The 14498-nt window shown below is 49.4% G+C and overlaps 1 protein-coding gene across 4 annotated transcripts; it reads right to left on the minus strand.

The window, feature by feature from the left end:
- Positions 1–2383: 2383 nt before the first annotated feature.
- On the minus strand, positions 2384–13657 carry Rnh1 (ribonuclease/angiogenin inhibitor 1). Of its 4 annotated transcripts, none has more exons than XM_051193336.1 (10): positions 13567–13657; positions 7273–7383; positions 5591–5761; positions 5082–5252; positions 4425–4595; positions 4179–4349; positions 3924–4094; positions 3506–3676; positions 2736–2906; positions 2384–2608 (listed from the first exon to the last, which is right to left on the minus strand). In XM_051193336.1, the coding sequence occupies exons 2-10, from the start codon at positions 7356–7358 to the stop codon at positions 2521–2523; spliced, it is 1371 nt and encodes a 456-aa protein (XP_051049293.1). In that variant the 5' UTR covers positions 7359–7383; positions 13567–13657; the 3' UTR covers positions 2384–2520. The 4 variants fall into 4 exon arrangements, with proteins under 4 accessions (XP_051049293.1, XP_051049294.1, XP_051049292.1 ...); XM_051193337.1 differs by lacking the exon at positions 13567–13657 and adding an exon at positions 12630–12652; XM_051193335.1 differs by lacking the exon at positions 13567–13657 and adding an exon at positions 9314–9466.
- Positions 13658–14498: the final 841 nt, after the last annotated feature.

The raw sequence follows: 14498 nt of genomic DNA on the forward strand, positions 1-14498 counted from the left end.
GGGATTAAAGGTGTGTACCAACAGGAATAAAGGTGTGTACCAACACTGCCCAGAAAAACTTTTTAGAGATTCACTTTATGAGGAGTGTTTTGTCTGCATGTATGTATGTGTGTACCACATAAGCTCCTGAGGCCAGAAGACAGCGTTGGAGCCCCTAGAACTGTCGTTAATAAATGGCTGACAACCAACATAGGAGTGCTGGGAACTGAACCCAGGTGCTCTGTAAAAGCAACAAGTACTCTTTTTTTTCTTCTTCTTCTTTTTTCATGGTTTTAGAGATTTGTTTATTATGCATACAGTGTTCTAACACGTAGATGGTTGTAAACCACCATGTTGTTACTGGTAATTGAACTCAGAACCTCTGAAAGAACAGCCAGTGCTCTTAACCTCTGAGCCATCTCTGCAGACCATCAACAAGTACTCCTGTCATCCTACAGGATGCACTTGTCTCTCACCTTTTCATAACAGCCATTCTCAATGAGTAAGGTGACAACTTACTGGTTGGCTATATGTTTGTTTGCTGGTTTGGTTTGGTTTTTTGAGACAGGGTTTCTCTGTATATCTCTGGCTGTCCTGGAACTCACTCTGTAGACCAGGTTGGCCTGGAACTCAAGAGATCCACCTGCCTCTGCCACCCGAGTGCCGTGACTAAAGATATACACCACTACTACCTGGCAAGGACCTATATTTTAAAAAATTTCATTTGGAGACTAGAGAAATGACTTAGCAATTATGAGCATTTGCTCTTACAGAGGACCCAGGTTATATTCCCAGCACTCACATGGCTATAACTCAGTTCCAGGGGTTCAGACATAGACATACATACCAGCAAAACACCCATACACATAGAAAAATTAATTTTGCCATGTGGAGACACGTACCTTTAATCCCTGCACTTGTGAATTCAAAGTCAGCCTGGCCTATTTAGCAAGTTTGAAGCTAGCTAATACCTACTGAGACCCTATCTCAAAAAAACAGAAATAAGTGAATAAATAAATATAATTTTCAAAGTAATTTATTTGTATTTTATGTACATTGGTGTTTTGCTTATATATATGTCTGTGTGAGGGTGTTGGATTCCCTGGAAAAGAAGTTACAGTCGTGAGCTGCCGTATTGATGGTGGGAATTGAACCCAAGTCCTCTGGAAGAGCAGCCAGTGCTCTTAACCACTCAGTGCTCTTAACTTCTGAGCTATCTCTACAGCACCAAGAAAAATAAAATTTAGGTGGGTGGTGGCAGCATACACCTTTAATACCAGCACTCAGGAGGCAGAAGCAGGAGATCTCTGAGTTCAAGACCAGCCAGAGCTACACAGAAAGACCCTGTCTCAAAAAAAGGAAAAAAAAAAAAAAAAAAAAAAAAGAAAGAAAGAAAAGAAAAAATTTTAAAGTGTATGGTTATGGTGGCACACACTTTTAATCCCAACACTTGGGAGGCAGAGGCAGGCAGATATTTGTGAGTTTCAGGTCAGTCTGATCTATATAGCCACATTCATGCAAGTCAAAGCTATAATGTGAGACCCTGTCTCAAAACCCAAAAATAAGTAAATAAGGGCTGAAGAGGTGACTCAGTGGTTAAGAGCACTCACTCTGCCCCTGCAAAAGACCTGGTTTTGGTTCTCAGCATCCACATAAAGTTAAAACCTTAAAAAACAGACAGACTGGCGACACTCAGAAGGCAGAGGCAGGCGGGTCTCTTGAGTTCCAGGACATAGAGAAACCGTGTCTCAAACAAAGTAAGTAAGTTATTAAATAGATAAATAAAAATAAAGCCCCCAACTTTCACATTTTCCACATCACACAGCCAGTCTCTTCTCTAGAATTTGACTGGCCACCCTTCTCTCATTTCTGCACTTTTAGCCATGGAAATTATTTTGGTAGTTTCATTGTGAAGGTTTAATCGTTTTACAATTTGGGGATTTTAGACTTTAGAGATTTTGATCTCTTGGGGTTTGTTTTGTTTTCAACCTTTTTTGTACTAGAAGAGCTCCACACTGACTCTTACCCCAGACTCCTGGTTTTTCAGGTATGGGAAGCAAATCTTCCAAAGTCATGCTTGCCCGTGCAAGCAGAGATCATCCTCACTCACACTACTCAGTGGGGCAGGATTCAGCTTTGACAGTTCCTTTAAGACCTGTCTTGGATCAAAGTGTAATGGCACCTAGCTGGAATCGCCTCTACAATGCCTGTAGTCCTACCACTCAAACAGCAGAGTATGCCCAAGGTTCAAGGCTGTCCAGGGCTATAGTAGCAAGACCCTGCTTTTTAAAAGGTCATATTGGATATTGACTAAGGACCCAATGCTGAGGTTAGCATAAGAATGAACTGCCCCTAGCACAGCTACACCGGCCCACAAAGAATGACAGGGCCTTTCTTGTCAACATGTGTTTTAATAGTTATAAAGTGTCTAAAGTTCTCTGCTGAAATAAGATCACACTGCTTATCTCCAGTCAACACTAGGATACCCAGAGCCAGACACCCTGGGGCTGCATTAATGTTGTGTCCAGAGAAGTGCACATCTCAGGAGATGATCCTCAAGGATGGCTTTTCCACCTCCAGGGCCCGCAGCTGATCTTCCACCTCCTCTGTCCAGTAAATGTCATACAGGCTGTACACAGGCAGGCAGGAGAGAGTGACTGGGGTGCCGCTCTTTCTCTTCCATTCCTACCTTCCCGGATGAATCCCCTGAGCCCAGGCAGCCCCTCCCACCACCTTCACCAACTACACCCACTTACACTAGTTGCTGGAGGGCACAGCTGGGCTGTCTGAGGCTCTCTATCAGTCGCAGGACACCTGCATCCCCCATGCAGTTGTTACTGAGGTCCAGTTCCTGCAGGCTGCGGTTGGCCAGCAGGACTGTGGCAAGGCTGCTGCAACCATTGTCACTCACATCGCAGTCCCCCAGCCTGGGTGGAGAGGGCAGAGCTGTTCTCCATATCTGCTTTGTCAAGAAAACAGCCCCTCCATACTTCAAGTACAGCGAAGCTTCCCTCCACTGAATATAACACCCAGAGCCCTAGCTTCCCGTGACAGGAAGGGCGCACATTCTAAGAGGGTACATTCATCTCCAAGCACCAAGAGCCTGGCTAGGTCAGAACCCTGTGTACCAAGGCCAACTACATCAGGGCGCCTATAGAAAGTGACAGGGCAGACAGGCCCCAGACTGAGGAAGACGGGTACAAATGAGCAGGGCCAGGACCCATGCCCATCAGATGGAACCTGAGGAACTGAGAAGCTCAAGGTACAAGTAGGCCAGGTGATATCAAGAAGCTTCTATGGCGCAAGCAGGGGGACAGGGGGTGGGGGCTATGCCTTTAATCCCAGCATTTGGAAGGCAGAGGCCAGCCTAGTCTACACAGTACCAAGGCTACATAGAGAGATACTATCAAGAGGCAGGATGGGATGTGGAAACCCTAGGACATCTCTACCTGGGTTTCCTCACAGGAGGAAAGTGGATGGACTTGGAGCTGTACCTACCTCCCAGCACGTGCCCACCTACACTCACCAAAGCACACGCAGCACAGTGTCTGGCTGGCCCAGGGCCTTGCAAAGCTCACGGACTCCCAAGTCCCCCAGTGGGTTGCTGCTCATTTGTAGCTCCAGCAGAGAACGGTTCTTGGTCAACACCAAGCATAAGTGGGAACAACAGGCAGCTGTGAGGCTACAGGTCTTTATCCTGTGGGAACAGAAAGGCTGGACCCAACAGCTCCAACTAGCCCTTCCCTTGGAGGTCCATAAGGAACCCAGGTGCTCACCCACTCCCTTCCCCATCCCTCATCCTCTGCACCTGCACCTCAGCCCAGCACTGCCCTCTTACTGCCATGCCATCTTCCAGAGTCCAGCATCCGTTCCCAAACCTCACTCCACCCCTGCATTTCTTCCCATTCCCCATTCTGTCCTAGAAGAACCTCAGGACCCCTCACCACAGTGACTCCAGCTGACAGCTGGGCTCCAGCAGGCTCTCACACAGCAGCTGGGCACCTTCATCCCTCAGCTCATTGCCAGCCAGGCTGAGTTCCTTCAGGCTCTGCTTGGTCCTAAGGACACGGCACAGGTCCTTGCAGCCCTCTGCAGTGATATCACACTCCCACAACCTGTGGGACATAACATTCTTGAAGGATGTCTCTCACTTGCCGCCATGTCCCCCATCCCCATGCAAAGGCTGGCAGCTGACTCACCACAGAGTCCTGATCCTACAGCTGGGGAGCAGCAGCCCTGAGCACAGTGCTGCGATGCCCGCATTGCCCAGCTTGTTGCTGCCCAGGTCCAGTTGCTGCAGTGAGGCTTTGGAGGCTACAACATCACACAGATCCCTGCAGTTGGCTGATGTGATACCACAGTTCTCCAGCCTGGAGATACAGGACATAGTAAGAGGAGCACTGGTGCCTGCCCCTGCTCCTTAGCCTCTGTGGCCTAATACATACTTGAGTGACTCCAGTTGACAGGCAGAGTCCTTCAAGCCCTGGCACAGCATCTGGATACCAGCCTCATGGAGGTCGTTGTTGCTCAAAACTATCTCCTTAAAGTCAGGCTTCACCCTGAACACTGAAGCCAGTGGCTCGCAGCTGGTAGCTGTGAGGTTACAGTATTCCAACCTGGGAGCAGGCAGAGGTCTCAGGCATATCAAAAGGATTAAGGCCTAGAAATTTGGTATCAGGGAAACTAAGGGGTTGCTGGCATCTCATGTCCCACTGCCTCTTTAGGCCTCATCTGGTCAGGCACAATGACACCTACAGTCTCCAGGTTCAATGTGGACACCAACATCACTTATGAAACTTTTACAGAATAGAGCCACATCTCAAAATCTGAGGCCCTCCCAGAACCAGCAGAAAGAAACAAGTTCCTCTTCAGCTCATCTGGGGTCACACTACAGAATCAAGCCAGACTCCACCAGCATTGGTTCCTAATCTCAGAGCTAGGTCACCTGCCAGTCCCCAGCAAAGGAGAGACCCTCAAATCCTAGGAGTCCCCTCCAAAATTCTTATCCACGGTGCTGGTGTGAGGCTTAGTGAGGATGGCTGGCTGGGCCCTGGGTCAGGGGCAGCAAAGAGCACAGGGATCCTGGCAAGGTTCACACTCACTGAAGCTTCTCAAGGCGGCACTGGGGGTCCAGAAGTCCTTCACAGAGCAGCTTCAGGCCTGAATCCCCCAGAGGGTTATCACTGAGATGTAGCTCGCGCAGGGTAGGCAAAGAACGCAACACGTCAGGCAGGACCCCACAGCCAGCCTCCGTCAAGCTGCAGTTCTGCAGGCTAAAGCACATCCCATGAGCAGCAACCATGGACAGACAGACCATACCTGCCAGAGCTCCCACCACACCTAACAGGGATTAGGGCACTATTCCTCTAGGTGAGGTCCCAGGCCAAAGGAGGACACCAAGGTGGCTCAGCCAGACTCTGTCTTGGGTTTGGAGCCTGGAACAAAGCCATAGTCCATAGTGTGGCCTATCCCAACACTTGATATGGATGGAGCTGGGAGTGCCTGTCCCTTCCTACCTCACCCACCTCTCAGTGGCTTTCCACATAACAGCTGCCCACTTGGCCACTTCAGGTCCTGCCCTGAACAGGCTGGGCTGAGCCCCTGGGCTTACCTCAGCTTCTGGATCTTACAGATGGGACTCTGCAGGCCCTGGAGCACCTGGCACACACCAGCATCCCCCAGCTCATTGGTGCACAGGCTAAGCTCCGTTAGGGTGGGGTTGGCCTGAATTGCTGAGCTGATGTCTTTGCACCGCACCTCAGTGAGGCCACAGTCATCCAACCTGCAGACAGAACCCCTGGGTCAGCATGGTGCTGGCCGCAGACCCAACCACCATCTCACACAACGGGTGGTATGACCCACCAGGAGCCAAGAAATCCAAATGTGGATTATAACTACAATGTTTAAGCTTGAAACAGGCATTTATGGTGGCAGGTGGATCACCAAGCTCTAACTCAGTCTGGGCTACACAGTGGGATAAAGCATTCTCAAAAAAATCCAAGAAAGCATAGCTCACACAAAGTTCCAGCACTGAGAGTTGGGGTGGAGAGGGTAGGAACAGAGGTTGATAGCAGGCAGAGGAACTCAGAACTGACCAGAGCTGCAGCAGCATGAGTCTATGATGAACCACAGCAAGTTATGACTCAGTTATGTCCACATGGGGCCACTGTACACCAGGACACAGTGTGACAGGCCACACCCATAGTATCTCCATAATCTCCGAAAGCACATGACCACCTCAAAGAGCCCTCAGACTAGCCAAGGGAACATGTGAAAGGTATTCAGACTCAAAACTCAAAGGTCACTAAGACAAGAGGAAGCTTGTCTACAAAGGGGCTAATGAGGTTATCAGTAAGTCATGTGGGATTCTAAGCCATAAGAATGGGGAAAGGCACAGGGCAAAGCTGGGAACCCATATCTGACTAGAAGTGCTAGACAGCACTTTGGGACATGGTCATGGGAAGCTGATACATGGTTGGGGATGCCTAACTGCCCTTCTGATTGTGTGGCAAACCATAACTATCCCGGAAAAGATGAGGATGAAGCAGGTACCTATCTCTTGCCTGTGAACCTGAGAGTCTAGTAAGGAGGACTTTCTCAGTCAGAAATGGACAGACAAGGACAGGTGTGTACAGGCGCCACCATCACCTCCTGAAAAGCCTACTCTCTTCAGAGAAGGAATAAGGGTCTAGACTGCCAGATTCGGGGTGCCCGCCACCTGCCACTGCTATCAGTCTCCACACCAAACCTGCCCACCCTACCTGAGCCTGCAGTGGTTCCCTTACTGCTTCTCATACATGATACATACTAGCCAAGTTCTACTACCTAGCTAAATGCCTAGGTGTCAGTTGTTTTTAAACTCTTTTATCTCAGGCTAATATGTTGTGTTATGCTCACTATGTAGCAGAAAATGACCTTGGGCTTCTGATCCTCCTAATTCCACCTCCCCAATGCTTGGAATATAGGCTTGTACCACCATGCTCATTTATATTTTGTTGGAATTGAACCCAAGACTTTGGGCATGCTAGGCAAGTACTCAACTACTGAGCTATGTCCCTATAGCCAGTATGTGCTACAGAGTAAGACCCTGTCTGACAACAAACAAATGAAAAGGTTGAGGTAACACCTCATGAAGATTATGTAAAACATCTTCATGTCCACGAACAGCATGCTTTTGGAACACAGCAAACCCCTATCAGATGGCAAGCCGCAAGAACCACCCATCTCCACAACAGAGTCCCACCCTCCCAGCCAGATCCATGGTACCCATAAGGTCCCCAAGGCTGCCTCTACCTGACCACTTGGTATTGCTGGATCAGGGGAAGGAGCTCTGTCCACCTGGCATCACTCAGCTGCTCACACTGGATGTCAAGACTCATGGTGGATGCACAATGTAATCTGAGCCTGAGAAAGAAGGAAGAGAACTCTTGAGGAAATTTCCATAGCTTGATAGGATAGAATTTTTAAGAGGATGAGTCCAAAAGCCAAAAGAGTAATTTTTTTTTTCAGTAGGGGCCCAGCCTCTACCCAACAAGTGTGTCTACACATTGAGTCTCCAGAAGTAAACAAGGTGTCAGGAGAGGCTACCTGCATGGTACCCTAGCAAATACCACCAAAGGCCAGCACTATGAGCTAGAAGGAGCCCAGCCATTCGAGTACCTCCTTGCTGAAGACAGGACTGGGCACCAACCAAATCTGGCCTGGAACTCTCTGGCCTCCTGTGCCTGAGTATGATTGTCTGGAAACTCCAGCAGGGGAGCTTCCTGCTCACTCAGCCTATGTCCTGAGAATAAGTTGGGTGGCAGGTAGCACCACTCTACTGTTGCCAAGCCATCCACACAGTCAGATGCCTAGGAGCCAGGATCCTGGACACAACCACCTAAAGGGTGGGAAGGCATAGGACTCTGGGAGAAAGGGAAGTATTCAGGGGCAACCACTGGGGGACTTGCTTCCATGATTTCCTTCTGAGGCTAGAGGCTCAGGCCAGGCTAGGACTATTTTTAGCAAAACCCTCAGCCAGCTCAGGCCCAGCCCACAGGATCCAGGCTGTCCATCAGGCTGAGAAAAGTGAGACCTATATCCAGGAAAACTGGAACAAACAGGTCACAGGCTCTGACAGGGATGGGCACAGAACCTGAATAAACAAGGCTGGCACTAGCAATGGAAGGATGTTCCTGAGGCCTGGGGGACAGACACCCATGCCCCCACATTTCCTGAGCAGGCCAGCTTGGACAGCATGTGGGTAGTATCCTGGAGGGCTCCTTAGAAGAAGTGATCTGTGTTGTGCTGCTGGCACAGAAGTGGGAGGGGGCACTGGGTTCTGTGTCAGAGCAACAGAAATGCACTCCAGCTGCCCTCTATGATGGTCATGGCGATGACAACAGTTCTGTATGCGGTTACAGTGCCTGGTACAGGATGGCCTGGCTAAATGAGCCTTCCCTTTTCTTCCCAGAGCTGGGAGAATACCTCTTTAATGTCAACCAGGGAGAAAGATTCACTTTACACATCTTGACACAAAAATCAGTTATGATCACTCACTGTGGTCATAACAGACCCAGCATGGAGCAACCAGTTATCCCCACCCTCAATGAGCCAGTGAATAAAACCAGCACCGCCTGGATCCCAGGGTGTGTCACACAAACACAGTCATCACTAGGTCACTAAAGGTGGGGTGGGGCAGCTCTCACGGTATCATCCCCAGGCCCACAAGTTCGGTTCTCTTCCTCATTACAGACTAGGGGATCCTAGAGTGTCTACCGTTAGAAAGCACAGGGCTGGGCTTTGAGACCAGGTGCCAGCCAGTTCTGACAGATCATATGAGGTCAGGGACAAGGGATGTGAAAGTAACCAGGCAGCTGGTTCTCTTCCCACCCTCCACCCCTCGCTTGGCCTTGGGACCAGGCCATTGGTTTCTTTGGGCCCTTGATCCTTTGGTGTAAGCCCTTGGAATGTACACAGGTGACCAAGCGGGAGGCCCTACAAGCTGCGACTGAGGACTGCTAGCTAGCTGCTCCTAGCTGGTAGCCCAGTTGGGTTAATTCTAGGATCTGAAGACACTCTCTTTGGGCCTTTAAGTAAGCCAATAGGCCGCTGGCCACGGAGACATGAGCTCAGCCTTCAAGCACAGAGAAAGGCTCCTTCAGGGCACATCTCTGTTCCTTCCTAAGGAACAGGCCTCCGAGGCTCGCCAGGCCAGCGTTCCCGCCCCCGCCCTAATTTTGATCCCTCGAACCTTGTGGTCCAGACGCTCTGCCACGTATTAAAAGGGCCAGGAGGGGACTCGAGAAAAACTCTCAGAGCCAGCCAAGCGCCCCGAAGCATGGTCCTAACTCACCTGGCTCTGCTTCTAGAGGTCCCAGCCGCTCCGGTTCCTTCCGCCCAGGGCGGAGCCTGGAGACTCTCGCCGGTCTCACTCTCTGGCCCCAACTAGCTTTTCACTTTGCTTTTAGGAAACCGCCCACCAGGTCTGCCCCTCCCACATTCAAGCTGCACTTTGGGAACAGAACTAGACAAACTTGAGTCACTTCTTTTGGGCCTGAATAAAAATAAGTAAAAGGATTCACAGCTGCCGCGAAACGGATGCGATTGCATTGAGAGATTGTGCTACGAACAACAGCACGCGCCCATGTCTTCTACGAGCCAAAAAAGTTTTCATGCATAGAACAGTGTTCAAAAAACACTTAAAAACCGGGTGGGGTGGCACACGCCTTCAATCCCAGTGCTCAGGAAGCGGAGGCAGGTGGGTCTCTGGGTTTGAGAGCGAGTTCAGAACAGCAAGGGCTCTGTTACACAAAGAAACCCTGTCTCAAAACAGGATCCCCCCAACGCTTTACGCTCCCCCCGTGGGGGGATGTGACTGAGATGGTAAACAGAGGCCTCTTATGCATGAAGGGCAAGCATTTTGTCACACTATTTAATCACTTTGGCATTAGTTTTATAAATTTTATTTATGTATATAAATATTTCATTTTCATATGTCTGTGCATCTTGTCCAGGGAGGCCAGAAGAGGACTTAAGATTCCCTGGGACTGGAGTTATAGATGGTTGTAAGCCACCATTCACCTAAGTGCTGGGAACTGAACCTATGTGCTCTGGAAGAGCAGCCACTGCTCTTAACTGCTAAGTCATCTCTCTAGCCCATGTTTAAACGTTATCACATGCTCCCACATTATGGGATTTGCTTTTGGTGTTTGCATTTTGAAACAAAGGCTTGATGTGTAGCTGGCCTAGAACTTGCAGATTTGTCTCCGAGTGCTAGAATTCTAGCACTTTAGAAAAGGTTAGCAAAGAGTTTGAATGTCACTCAGGAGTCCTGCTCTCCTGCAGATAGCCACACACTTGTCAAGGGACCAGCATTCATTCGTCCATTTGTTGAGCACCTACTGTGTGCCAGTCACTGTTCCAAGTCCCAGCCCTCCTAGGACTTAAGTAATACAAGAAAAGGGGATTCCAGCATGCTAGCATACAAGGTCAGGGATTGTATTTCCCAAAAGACCTGGAACAAGGATCCCTAAAGAGGGAGAAAGTGGCAAAGGGGCAGGCAAGAAGGTAGATTGGAATTCAGGTTCAGAAACCCTGCTCAGTGATCACTGCAGACCTAGCTTAATCTTGGTTGCAGGAGCCACAAGAACTCAAGAACTGTGAATTAGGGGATCAGTTCTTTTGGGAAAGGTAGAGGCTGCCGGACTAGAAGGGAAGCTTTGGCCAGGCCAGCCCTTTCTTGGTGCATATGTGACGAGTTACTGACTAGAAGCCGCCAGATCTACAGGATCTGATAGATTAGAATTCCAGTGCCATGGAGGGACTGCAATGTGGTTCCAGGGCCTAATTACCTTATCATGGGCTAGTTCTAGCCCTCCCAGACTGCCCTTCCTTGCCCAATCTCCAGGTGGGAACTAACAAACATCCTGTGACTGAAAGAAGCCTTTTGTAATCTTAAAATTTAGCTTCCACCAACCCCAAAACTAAGAATGTTATCAGATAGCATCTTGGACCGATAGAAGAGCTTCCCCCATCTTACTGTACCTACCTCTCTGATGTACCCACCAGTGTCAATTGATTTATGACTTTGTTCTGTAAAACTACAAAATTTCCATGTTGGAACATGGAGTTTGAGGCAACCTAAATCTGTGTCTATAAGGATTGAGACATTATGTTGGTCTGCCCCTGTCACCTAGCAGTATGCACTCAGGCAGTACCCTGGTCAGCCCAGGTGCAAAGGACCCCTTTAAAAAAAAAAAAAAAGACCACCCACTTCCATTCTTTCTGCTCTTTTCCTGCTGTTCCCCTGTGGCAGACAGCACTTTTCGTGTCTCCCTCTTCTCTTCTGTCCTCTCTTGTCTCCATGTCTCTCTTTTCTCCACCCTCCCCTGCTTCCCTTTCTAATAAAACTTCTCACTTAAACTCTGTCTGTCGGGCATGTGTCCCCCGTGGCCTGCTCCTCGGTCACCCTCAACTGCCAAGGAATCCACCAAGGTTCCCCAGATGCATTGTTCATAACAGTGTCTCCAGGCCACAGTCACTAACAATAAACTATACTCCCTTTAAGATGAGAGCTGTGGTTTTTGCATGGGCACCCTGTACTCAGCAAGGGCAGGGGCTTACCAATTTGGGGTGCTGAATTCCAGCAAGACATGTGCCTGGCAGGTACAATGTGTTTCTAGCACTTCACCAGGACCTCAGGACAAAGTGTGAAGCCAGTGAGCACCTCTCTTCCTGCTGCATGCATGAAAATGAAGGTTTCTATAGAGACCCCTTCCACTGAGGGAGGGTGAGAAGGGAGAGAAAGGGAGCATGGGCTCCCTGGGTATGCTGAGTTCCCACCAACTTTACTGGATGCTGTATGGAAAACTAACATGGGTGTGTTGTGTAACCACGAGAATCCACGTAGGGAAGTGGCAGAGAAATGGGTAGAAAGGGCAAAGAAACATCAGTCTTTTGGAGCCTCCAGAAGGAACAACCCACAGACACTTGATTTTTAACTCATTTTGGACTTCTCTCCAGAACTGTAAAGTGACAAATGCAAAGTAGCAAACAGATTTGCAACTTTGTTACAGCAGATATGAAACTGGTACTTTTTAGAACTATTACAATTCTGGGTGTTTTGTTTTCTTTCAAGACAGGGTCTCACTGTGTAGTTCTGGCTGTCCTGGAACTCATTATGTAAACCAGGTTGCCCTCAAATTTACAGAGATCTGTCTGCCTCTGCCTACTGAGTGCTAGGACTAAAGGCGTGCACATTACACATGGCTCTGTTACATTTTTTTTTTTTTTCTAAAGTTGTGATCTTGCAGCAGATTGTGGGCTACCTTTAATCCCAGCACTCTAGACCAGAGGCCCAGGCAGGGATCTCTGTGAGTACAAAGCCAGCCTGATCTACACAGTGAGACCCAGTCTTAAAAAAAAAAAATAACAAAACCGGCCAGGTGGCAGTGGCATACACCCTTAATCCCAGCACTGGAGAAGCAGAGGTAGTGAGTTCCAGGACAGCCAGGGCTGTTACAAGAGAAACCCTGTCTTGAAAAACCAAAATAATAACAAAAACAGCACTGGATTCTAACCTATCAGTTCAGGCTCACATATGTAGCTAGGGCTGGCCTCATCCTCCTCCATTCTGAGCTTGGAAGCCTGTGCCACCACACACAACCTACTTATCTGTGCACAATCACAGTGAATCCGCCCAACCTTACGTTAATCCCTCCACTTCATCCAAAAGCCTGAGCCAGAGAATCAGGATAAGTTCAAGATTAATTTGTGCCACACAGTGAATCCCAGGCAAGGCTGGGCTAAAATGTGAAACTGGTCTTTAAAAAGAAAAAAGAAAATCCTATTTACAATGGCTAGACTACTGAGCAAGCCCCCCCTCTCAAAAAATAAGTACTTTTAAAAAGTTCATACATTGGGTCCCTTTGTGTACAATTATCTGTTATGTGACTGAATCAACCACGTCTATGGTGGACTGTTTTCAGATTTTGCACTATCCTGTAAAGATCTAGCCGGTTCTAAGGTCCTTCCTAAACACAGCCAGAATTGCATAAACTGCTGTTCAGGAGGTGTGGAACTAGTTACATGTCCTCTCACGGAAGCTGCTTCCACTTTCCCCTCGAGTCCTGGAGGCCTAGGGCTAGCCAGGCTGCCCCGTTTCAGGCCCCACTGTGAGTCCGCAGTTCTCGGAGGACCTGGACGACCCAGCGATCCTCCACTTCAGATCTCGCCCCATGGAGGGCCTCCACCAACTCTTCGTATCCCGAGGAAGTGCTTTGGGGAAGTGGGTGCTAAAGGCCAAGTGCTGTTTAGGGAAGGGGAGCAAATCTGACTGGGCGGATCCTCAGTCCGGCGGCTTGAAGGAGAGACTACGCATGCGCATGCGTACACCGCCGCTCCAGGTCCCAATCCCCCCCCCCAAGCGGGCGGGGGTACTTGATGCGATGGCGTCATCCACGTGCGCAGACACCGCCTTGTCCGTCCACCCCCCCCAGCCCCACCCTACCCCGCCCGGGAGCTCCAGTCTCGCCCCCAGCTCTTCACTGGCGGAGCGGGGCATGGATAGCTGAGTGGCCACGAGCAATGACAGCGCGTGAAACTGACCTCGCGGTGGTGGAGGCCTGGAGACCCCGGGCGTGATGTCGGCCTTCTGACTGAAGTGGGCGAGGCGAGGCCCTACGAGGCCTGTCAGCATTGTGGGGGCGGGGTTTGCTGTGGAGGCGGGGCCTAATGCGTGGTACTTTGAGCTGGTGATGCGCTCTTTGGACTACCGAGTGGCGAGCTGTGTAGTGGTGGTGCTCCAGGTGTGGTTGGCGCCTGGGCTGGAGTTTAGGCATTAGTTATGAGGGTGGTGCTGGCTGATTACTGGACTGGCTCTTGACCTACATGATAAATATTTCCCGAATTCTGCTAAAATGTGTTGGAGAGTTTTGGGGTTTGCTTGCTTGTGTGCTTACGTGCTTCAGTGCTTGAGTGCGTGCGTGCTTGCTTGCTTGCTTGCTTGCTTGCTTGTTTCAGGGGCCAAGGTCTCATTGTATAGCTCTTGTTGGCCTGAAACAATTCTGTGTAGCCAAGGTAGCCTTGAAGTAAATTCGATCCTGCCTCAGCTTCCCTGGATTCTGGGATTACTATGACTAGCTTGATTGGACAAACCCTCACTATGTGGCCTCTGGGTATCATCATCATCATCATCATCATCATCATCATTATTATTGTATGTGTGTGTTGTCCGGTGTTTGGGAGGAGGACATCCAGTGACCTGCTCTATCACATTCCCATTATTCCCATCAGACAGGGTCTCTCACTATCTTTCTACTGCTGTGAGACACCATGTCCAAGGCAACTTATAAAAAAAGCTTTTAATTTGTTGTGTTCCAGAAGTGAATTCATAACCATTACAGTGGGGAGCATGGCAGCAAGAAGTCAGGCAAGCCTGACTCTGGAGCAGTGAGTGAAAGCTTATATCCTCGTCTGCAAATAGGAAGCAGAGAGGCCTCACTGGAAACAGTATGCAGGGGTATAGAAACCTCAAAGCC

The sequence above is a fragment of the Phodopus roborovskii genome, unplaced genomic scaffold, assembly GCF_943737965.1.
Source record: "Phodopus roborovskii unplaced genomic scaffold, PHOROB, whole genome shotgun sequence".
NCBI lineage: Eukaryota > Metazoa > Chordata > Mammalia > Rodentia > Cricetidae > Phodopus > Phodopus roborovskii.